At 40.2% G+C, this 10,450-nt stretch overlaps 1 protein-coding gene and 1 long non-coding RNA gene across 4 annotated transcripts; both read right to left on the minus strand.

Annotated features, from left to right (window-relative positions):
• Window positions 1-758: 758 nt before the first annotated feature.
• LOC112495047 lies at window positions 759-3,843 on the minus strand. 3 transcript variants are annotated; one of them, XR_003061210.1, is made up of 5 exons: window positions 3,281-3,843; window positions 3,111-3,203; window positions 2,727-3,008; window positions 2,348-2,653; window positions 759-1,468 (listed from the first exon to the last, which is right to left on the minus strand). It is a non-coding gene; the product is annotated as an uncharacterized LOC112495047 (long non-coding RNA). The 3 variants fall into 3 exon arrangements; XR_003061211.1 differs by having other exon boundaries at window positions 2,394-2,653; window positions 3,111-3,843; XR_003061209.1 differs by having other exon boundaries at window positions 3,111-3,843.
• Window positions 3,844-6,935: 3,092 nt separating this feature from the next.
• LOC107272569 (protein hairy) lies at window positions 6,936-10,193 on the minus strand. The gene is made up of 3 exons (XM_015749839.2): window positions 9,696-10,193; window positions 8,838-8,933; window positions 6,936-8,622 (listed from the first exon to the last, which is right to left on the minus strand). Exons 1-3 carry the CDS (start codon window positions 9,840-9,842, stop codon window positions 7,792-7,794), a joined length of 1,074 nt encoding a protein of 357 aa, XP_015605325.1. The 5' UTR covers window positions 9,843-10,193; the 3' UTR covers window positions 6,936-7,791.
• Window positions 10,194-10,450: the final 257 nt, after the last annotated feature.

Raw genomic sequence — 10,450 nt, forward strand, 5'->3', positions numbered from 1 at the left:
TAGGCCCTGGCGCTCGTGAAACAACACGGCTTCATAAATAACTCAGTTCCGCGCGTATGGGTATCTTAATACGTATACAAATGTCCCCCTTATATTTTCAAAGCTCCATGTGTGAACTCACTGGGAAATAATATCGCACCTCATAGTATCAAATAATATCAAGCTCGCACGCGTGTTATATTATTAACCCAAATTGCTCCTTGGGGCTCATGAATGGATTCACGCGCTTATCGAGTGACACCGTTTGCTGTTTCTACACAGATTACAAAATCTATTGTTGCACCTTACGCCTCGTTTATGTACGTCGTTATACGGGAGCAAATATATTTAGACGGTATACCTATGCAATTATGTACTCCTTGGTGACGTCATCGTATCATCATACGCGCATAGTTGGACGATAAAATATGGCAATGCAAGCAGAGACGGCAAATGAACTAATTGTAAGATATACCTCAATGGAGCGACGATATATGTATATATGCCAGAAATTTTATTCCAAATACATTTTTTTTATCGGCATATCTATTTTTGTTAATCGATCTGTATCATATGACTATCTGTTTATATGCCTATCGCGCTACGTACACATAAAATCGTGTGCAAAACAAAAATGGAGCTTTCGTTAAGTTTTACGATGCGACACTTTTAGGTAATTAAATTACGAGGTGTTTGCCGTGTCTAACAAGGCAATCGGCAGTGATGTCGTTGCTACGTGTGTACGATGTAGGTATATCGTGTAAATAAGAAATTTGACATTTTTCTATCATCCAAGTTAAACACGTTTATTTTTGTACATCCTATTCCGTCCTTATCATTATCATACAGGGTGAAGCATTTAAATCGAGATTGTCAAATAACTTGAGAACAAGATCTTATATAAAAAATTGTTTGAGACAAAAGTTGTATGGATATAAGGGGCCAGTGGAATGGCCTACTTAAATTAAAAGCTTTCATCAATAAAATAAAAGTAGGTCATTCCATTGGCCCCCTTATGCCCGTACAATTTCTATGTCAATTGTGACCTTAAAAATGTCATATTTTAGTCTTCTTTGTTTCGCTTCTTATCAATCGCTTTTTTCACCTTTGAACTTGCCAACTCCCCTTTATCACTGACGCCTACCCACGCTTCGTGGTATTTCCAAAATCCATCCGAGTAATACCTCTTGAATGTGGAAAGTCTTCTTTCTCTGTCTCGATCTACCTAAGCTGTAATTTTTAATAGAAAAAATACTCTCACGTCTTATGATATGAAGAGGCAGAAAAGATTTATAAAATTATCCGGCTGCTTGACCCCTTAAGACATTTTCGAGTAATGGACCGCTAGATAGGCCCCAACTTTAGTTTAGTCCCGGACAACCACCGCAGCAAATAGGTCGCACCTGCCTTTCATCTTTGCTTTATTTTTCCCAATGCAGGATGACAATGTCGTATCTCGCTCAAGGTTTATTGAACCTTACTCCTATACCTACAGGGTGAAAGTCATAATTTGGGTCTCTAACGCACGACCAATAGTAAGAGGTTCGATTAAATATCGTGCACTTCCAAAGCACAGTGTACCAAATATATAAAGTATACATTAAATGAAGAAAAAAATTTTCAAATTATCCGAGTTCTCTTCAACAATTCCGATTCCCCTCAAGAAAACAATAAAAGGTCCCATATAATTGACACTCAAAATTTAAAAAAGAAAACCGTACACCATTACCTACTGAATGCGCATAAGTACCCGAAACTCCTCAACGTAACTTTTTTTTCTCGAATTCGTCACGATTCCAACAATATATATATTGTTTTTGTCAAATTAAACCAGTGCCAAAGAGAGGATCGATTCGGTTCGATCGTCACAGAACCGTATAGCACAGGGTAACCGTGTTATTTCTTAGTGCGTGATTAGACTTTTTTATACGAAGGATACTTTTTCTCATTGTATGATTAAGTATTAGTTTTCGAGTCGATGGTGAGGTTACGGTATAAAGCGATTGAAAAAAAAAAAAAAAAAAATGGGGTGCCCGCGGCGGGACTCGAACACGAATTTATCTGGTCGCTATTGCTTAACCAGTACTACCTATCGACTCGCGGTAAGGAAAGGTGAGCCGGACAAGAAACGAGATAATCGCCCATAAGTTTTATCACGGGCGTCAACGCGCGTCTTACGCAATTATTTGTAAGCGCCATTTCGAAATAATATGCAACATGTCGCCGTGCTTGCGGCGGCATTTGCTTTTGCACGCGCGACTACAGTTCGTTACGTTTCCCGTATCAAGTATTTAAGAAGACTCGTGATGTTTCCTTGCGTACAATTGTAACACTGTGCGATCGTCAGAGTCGAAACATTCTCCCGTACCTTACGATACAATGATTCCTAATTAACATACGAATATACTACTCACCCGTATCTCATTGCACACATCCATCGGTTATTCACTCTTTATATAAATATCTGCTAAAATACACGGTTAGGCTTTTATACGTCACTATATGAGTAGTTCAATAGATTTATTCTTCAAACACAGTTTTCGGATGAACATGGTAATCCTTGATTTGCAAATCCTTTTTCTTTTCACATTTTTTTTGTTTTTACTGTTCCTCAAGATGGTCAATTTAGTAAAAGTTCTTCATGATAACCCTTTTTGCCTTTGACAGATCTTAGCTATAAAAATTTTTTAAAAATTGTTACAACGTGTCCTATAGCTTACAATTTTCTATACATTTTTTTCATCTACCTCTACATTGTGACTGCTTATGACTCTTGCTCCTGTCCATCCGAAGTGTATCGTTCGAGCGGCAATTGGCAAAAAGGAGCAATATTAGCCGTTTGCTGGACAGGACTGTACGGCAGTGGGAGGTACATATCCTACAGCGCTATAACTCCACAAACTAAGTTCGCCGCGAAATATAAAGTGGTCATTAGAAATTGATTTCAATGGTTTTTCCCAAACCTCGAGAAAACATACGGCGTGACGTTGGTTAACATTTAGTTTCAGCTCGCCACTTGCGCCAACAATCTTCAAATTTATCATCGAATAAATGATCTTGTAATATCAATTATTTACGTACTCGTTCGTACGTCACGCGGCTCCTATCATTGCCAACTGTGTTATACTCACTCTCTGTAATTATTGTGAAATGTATCGAACCACTGGCAGCACCTAACGCGATACAAGGGACCCGTGCAACACCTGCCGCGTTAACTTTTGTATCTAATAAAATAAAAGCACGTAGTACGTATCATCCGGGCAATGAACGTTGTACATACATACCTAACAGTCTACAGTACCTATATACATATATATAGCTAAATAGACTCCCAGCACAGAGGATAGAACGATCTAAAGAAAGATCCAAGTCTTGAAAAGCAGGTTCTTAGCCGGCACCACTATCTCCAGTACAATAGAATAGACTGTTAGCGATATTCATTCTAGTATAAGAAGGTTAGGTAGATTTTCATTTAACAATTTAAATGCCGCCTTAAAATCCATTAAACTTGGCAGATAACGATTGGTCGGTTATGAGGAGTCAAAAAATTCTAATCATCCGCTTCAATTTACGTTGTATGCTTAGTAATCCTAGCTGTCTTCTAATGTATCCAATCGGATGGGATATACCTAACCTCACATACGCATATATATATATGTATATAATATTCAATCAAAAGCGAAGGTGAAGCTGTCACACGTGGTGCGCGACTCTCTCTCTACCCGAGAGACTCAAGAAGAGACGCGGCCAGGGTAAGGAGAAGGCTAACATAAGAGACCCCCCACTTGGCAGTCGTGAGTCGCGGCGCGTGTCAACCTTGCCTTGTCCTTGAAACCACGCGACCGCGACGTATGCCAGGCGAGACCAGTCCGGTTCGTGGACTACTAAACTCCTGGTAGCTCGATTCCTTCTGCAGCGATTTAACACGTATGTATATATATTTTGTTCGTGTAGGAGTGAGGTTAGCGTTCTGCGAATCAGCTGATCCGTCCGGATCGACGATTGCTCGTTAGCACGAGTTTGGATCTTGTTAAGGATTTTCCACTGTGGAAACGGACGTCTCGTACGTCTGTTGTTTCTTTGGGTCGTTCCTTTGAGAAATGCCGATTCCGTAGTACTCTAAGCATCCTTTACACGGGTTATTGTTAATTTTGAATTACCTCAACGCTACCTTCTTAAGGAGAGTCTTTAATTGTCATTGGCTAGTTACTGGTTGTACATTTTTGGGGGGAATTTTGAAAATTTTAAAAATACCTCATTTTTGTCTATTTACCTTTTTTTTTTATTTCATTATATTTTCCCTAGCGTAGAGTGCACTTTAATCCCGGGGTAATAGCATACGCGACTCTTTCTTGGAACACTTGATGGGGTTGTTGGTCATTTCGGTGGGATGCAGAATTTTTTCGTGTAATTTGCATCTCTCTTATGCATTGCCGTAGGCGCGAGGTTGTCCCATGAAAAAAAAGGTATGCTTTAATTCAATTGCGAAGGTGACTGTAACAGTGGTTCGCAAGTATTTCTATATGACATAAGATTCAGTATGGTATATTATATGGCAATGGGAAAAATAGACTGTCGAAATTAAAGATTGAAATTTATTCGTAGTATGATTCAAGATCAAATACAAGTTAATACGGTCTATAAGCTAATTACTGCAACACGAAGTCAAAGTTTATCAAGGTTTAACGTAAAGATTTATACATAAAATATATTTACTACTATTCTCGTGTGATCCGCTGTTAGAAATAAAAATGAGTGCTACAGAGACGGAGTAAGGTCACGTTTCACAAATAACTGTCAACCGTGCAGCAGACGCGTGATAAATAGGCAACAAATAATTTGAGAAAACATTGAAAATTACAAAATATTTGCATAAATGGATAAATCCGTGATCCAAATTGACTTATAAATTTTTATAGAACCTTTATTTGGGTTCTATGTGCTAAATTCGCAGCGATGCGATAATAAGCAATTTGAGATATGTCATAGAAAGATTTCCGAGAGTTCTGCCGCTATCGCGATGAGAATTTTGTTTGCGAGTGTGACGTTACGTAACACGTGATAAAGCCTCTAAAGACGTATCTCCGTAAACACGAATTCCACGTCTGTCGTGTCCTCCATTGTGGATGAGATGCACGGTTGCAGAAATCCATCCCGTTGTCTAGAGTCACGGAGTCACGAAGTCTTGGGTAATTTGTCATTTGAAATAATTCGAAATTCCAAGTGCTGGGAGCTTTTCTTTGCCAGAAATTACATCGTGCAGGTATGCCGAGCTGCCTACGGGGAAAATCATTAGCGTAGCTTTGATATTCAGGTTTTCGTATGCAGACGTCAACACATTGAGAGAGAGAGAGAGAGAGAGAGAGAGAAAAAAAGTAATAAGGTAAAACCACTAAGAAAGAAAAAAAATCGAATTCGTTTATTTAATTTTCATAGACATTCTTACAATCGTATTGTATGAATAATTAAGATTCTTAATTATGAAAAAAAGTAATAAGGTAAAACCGGGGAAAATCATTAGCGTAGCTTTGATATTCAGGTTTTCGTATGCAGACGTCAACACATTGAGAGAGAGAGAGAGAGAGAGAGAGAGAGAAAAAAAGTAATAAGGTAAAACCACTAAGAAAGAAAAAAAATCGAATTCGTTTATTTAATTTTCATAGACATTCTTACAATCGTATTGTATGAATAATTAAGATTCTTAATTATGTCTGCGTTCATTTTTTTTCCGACGCTTGTAGGCGCCACTTGTTTATGCAATAGTCGGTTGCGATTATTTATCGCACTTACGATGCCAAACTTCAAAATCAGATTCGATTCGAGGACTTCGTATTATTGCGATTTCTCGTTAAGATCGGCAGGAGTTGCACGGTTAATTATAAGTTAGAAGGAACGATTATCTCCAGGAAAGTGATTAAGCGTAGAATAAATGTGACTGGAATATACGATTGGAAAAAACAGGATGGTCGCGCGATTAATCTAAAGTATCATTTCCATGGAACGACTCGAGACGGAATGACGATACTCAGGTGAAATGCAAGAGATGTTGGTATTATTTCTTGCACAAGATCTTCTTGATAGTTATATACTTACCTGTATATGTATATATATATATATAGAATCTATAGGTTGACTCGTATATGCACGTGATTGTGGAAATTAGCGTACAAGGCAAATAATTGCCTTGACATTAGCGAGAACGAACGGTGTACCATACTTAATCTTTTCATTGGTCCGTTTTATAACGCGGTAAATATTGTCGAACGTGAAATTACAAATTTCATTTTGCGAGAAGGTAAAAAAAGTATCCAAGTTTCACTTGGTCACGTCCGGGCGAATGATTTCCGAATGTAAGGAATATATGTATTTAAAGATCTGATTAAAATGGATGTTGTCGCTGTTGACGTTTGAATTTCGTATAACAATTATATGATAATACATCGACTGATCTATATTCATTTAAACATTTTTGAGGAAACAATAGTGTTCCATATGCTCGTTACTATGTCGGTGGATCCTAAAAATAGTTTGGGTATCGTAGTGACCGAGAAACTTTTGGTGTTCCTTGAGATTCCGGTAGGCGGCAGCAGGTTCTTGGGCATCTTGGTGTTCGGGGACTGTGTTGGACATCTGAGAAGTCCCTTTTGGGCCCTTGCATTTCAGGTATGCTTCCGGGCGAGGTGAGGATCGGTTTAAGGGGTGCTTGAGTTCAGGAATATTCCGCGTGGCGGCAGCACAGAGCTGGGTAGCTGCTCAGTTGCTTACAAGAGATGCACCGTGACTGATCTCACGGGTAGAAATTAGCATCCTGTTTGAGAATTGGATACCGCGTCTTGAAACATGGAGTTGACGTTGAAAAAATAAAAAAACAAATTTTTTTTCATAAAGTCGACCGATACGACTTTTTTCAAATTGTGGAAGGGATAAGAGTGAAATGTAAAAAACACATGATTTAAGTATTAATAAAGAGATCAGTATTTATTTGACACTCTTATAGTAGTAAGCGTGATTTTCTATCTTGACAATAGACAGGAATTATAAACTCAATCTTTTGCACTCATAAATATAAATAAAACATACTTTCGCACAGTTTTTCTTTCTCTCAAATTATTTTTCTCTCTCTCTCTTTGTCGAATAATTCTCGCTTTCTCACATTCACGTACTTAACAACTAGACTTACGAGATAGGTCGTATCGGAAATGAATTAAAAACGCATTTACGTTTCTATAGTCGCAACGTTGTGCACATTGCTTGGCGTTTTTACGTACAAGAAACAGAATGGAAGACGTCGGTGATTCTTGTTGCGTAAGGCACTTAAAATATATACTTATAGTTTTATATACAAGGGGATGGTATAGGAGGTAAATGGAAAGGTACGACAGGGATCTCAATAAAAATTTGGGACAAGGATAATTCTAAAAGAAATCGGTGTTTCGGTTAAAGAAAAAAGTAAAATGTACAATTAATGCTCGGAAATATCGAGGAATATGTGAAAGGCACTGTATAAGGCACTGCCTCATAGGCTACTGGCCACTGGTCATACAAACATCCTTCCCCAAAGAGAAAATAAAACGAAGAGGAAAAGAGCCGAAAACGTCGCGTCATTTCTGGACTCCTCAGTCATGGAAACTTCGTCCCGCATTGTCTCCGTGCCAGAAATAGTGGCGACGCTCAAGACAGTAAAAAGAAAAGAAAAAGAGTTCACACCAGGATTCCCTCCCGCAAATCGTCCTTCATTATTTTTCTTTTCTTTAGACTCCTAAGTTTCCTTTCTCCTTCGACCATTCCGTTCCTCCACTTCTTTGTTTCCTTTTACCACGGCCTCCAGGGCTTCTCCTCCACTTCGGGTACCACGCTCTTCCTCATGACCAGTGCCAGGGGTTTCTGAAGTGGTGGACTGTAGACACGGGGATCGAACTCCGGATCGCTGGTGTACCCATTGGCGGGGGATGTGGCGACGTCCCTGTGACTGGCACTGCCCGTGTACACCGGACTCTGCTCCCTGAAGGCGGCTGGTGGCGCTTCGAAGGCAACTGGACTTGCCGCGGAGGTGGAGGTGGATGACGTGGACGAGGACGAGGAAGATGCCGATGCGGTACTGGCCGTTCTCTGGGGGATTGGAATGAGAGTTGGTAGAGGGGATGTTGGTGCTGGCGATGAGGAGGGTGAAGCCACTGGTGTTGCTTTGGCACCAGCCGGTAGGACAAGGGCGATGTCGCCATTAGGCAACCTCGTAGGAACCAGTTGAAGTCCTGTGCCGTTTGCGTTCGTGAAGAAGATCCCGTTCGACTGTTGCACCTGGATTCTTGGTGTGGCGTCCACCTGGGGTAGTATATGCACTTGGAGCTGAGTCGTGGGTGGTGCTGGTTGCACTGGCTGTTGACCAGACTGTGCCCCGGAGTTGTTCTCTACCGGTCCAAGGCAGGATGCCAAGTGGGCCATCAGACGACGCTTCACTGACGCCTCCAATCCGGGAAACCTGCCAACCTCACCGGCGCACTCCGTGAATCCGGCGCGGAATTTATTCAGAACGTTCGGGTCGGTTGCCGCGGCCAGCGCGACCTGTTGACGCTGTAGGGTCTCGAGATGCTTCACGGTCATTTCGAGGATGTCGGCCTTCTCGAGTTTGGAATGTCTTGCTGGCTGTAACATTAAGATAAGAGGATACGGTTAGCTCGGGTCGTTCAGTTTTGCACTCGAACAGAATGCACTTTCATGCACTCGACTTGTTAATGTTTAGCAAGAATGTTGCGAATTCGGCATAAATTCTTATCTCGTATTCGCGTTCACATTTTGTTTTGATTGGCAGCAATGCCATTAGCGTTCAGTAAGTTACGTATGTTAGATAAAATACTTACGTCTTTTTTCATTGCGTCCAAGATCAGGGTTTTCAGGTCATTCAGGCAGTTATTGATACGGGCGCGACGCCTTTTTTCCATTATAGGCTTATTGCTCTGTAATCAGAAAGAAAAGTGACAGGTTAGTCGGGGTTGCTTTTCGTGAAGTCTGCAAAGTGATATGGGATGTTCATATACATAGATAGGTGCTACTACAATAATAAAGTTTCTTTTTTTTTTCAATTTTATCTAAAATTCACCATGGTCAAATATAGTAGTCATGTAACAGTATATGGCGAAATTTTTTTTTCAAAATCTCGTAAGAAACCCGACTGAAGATAAATATAGAATTTTTATCTAAAGTTTAACAATAAATAAAATATTGCTCTACGTAAGCACGTACTGTTGATAAAGAATAATTTACGACTACAAACAACTTCATGATAAAAAAATTCTATAAGATTGTACAACGTATACGCCGATAAAATATATATATGAAACCATAAAATCGATTTATAAAAATAATATCATACAAAATTTACTGTATCTAAATTTAATTATTTCATTTCATATAAATCAATTCTTTAATTTCCTCTCAGCGAAGCTACACCGTATTCCGCTCAGAGTCTAAGTGTCGAAATTCGATGTGATCTCAATAATTAAAATTCAACTGAGTTCAACAATTTTGGAGTGAAACAATTTTTGCTCGTTACAAAAATCATGAAAAATCTTCACACAATCTCAACAGTGTAAAAGTGCATTACGCATATGCCGATCTGCCTAAATTATCCCCATCAGATTCGACTACCCTATCATCTCAATATACAGCACATTTAATGAACCCAATAAAATATCGGGTCTTCAGGTGAAGACACTAACCCGTCGATTTTCCCCAGATCTTCTCGTAGTATTCGTAGCTGTCTGTGCCGGGGGCTGTCCAGCCTCCTGGGGCACGTGTTGTGCAGGTGGTGTTGAGCCGACCGTGACACCGCCAGTCGGCATCGTAGCACCCACCCCGGTCACCATTATAATTTCTTACTAGTCACAAAATTCAAGGGATATCTTGAATTCACTGGATAAATCACAACACAGGTAATCCAAGTATATCTATGCACTGGCTGCACTGCTGATACTCTTCTTAATAATCCCAAGTGATGTATTTAATACTTGTTACAATTTAATATATTATATCTATATGGTAGTTATAATATATTTGACCCGGTCTATATAATATGCATCGGGTATAATATTCAAAAAGGAGTTAAACGTGTCTCTTGATAAGTTCTTGTGAATTTTCTAACGAAAGATCGCAAACTCGACCTCTCGCCAGGCGCGTCAGTGCTCGACTGATTCGGTGAGTTCGGAAGCTTTTCTATCTCCTCACTGAAGTGTGGCCAGCGATGGAATGCTCTATGCCAATGCTGGTGGAGGTGGTAAAGATCACTGGAGGGGGAAGCCCCATGCAGTGGGGGAAACGCGTGACGGTTTACCATGGTCTTATCCCCACCACGAAATTCCGATAGTCAGGCTGCCGTCGCTTCTCCCACTACCGGAATGCTACCCCACCATTGGGACTCATAGGCCCACGGTCGAGCGGACCCCCGTGGGCCTTGCGACTTGCGTGTCTGCCTTTA

This window comes from Cephus cinctus, unplaced genomic scaffold (genome assembly GCF_000341935.2).
Source record: "Cephus cinctus unplaced genomic scaffold, Ccin1 Ccin1_scaffold1184, whole genome shotgun sequence".
In the NCBI taxonomy this organism is placed as follows: Eukaryota; Metazoa; Arthropoda; class Insecta; order Hymenoptera; family Cephidae; genus Cephus; species Cephus cinctus.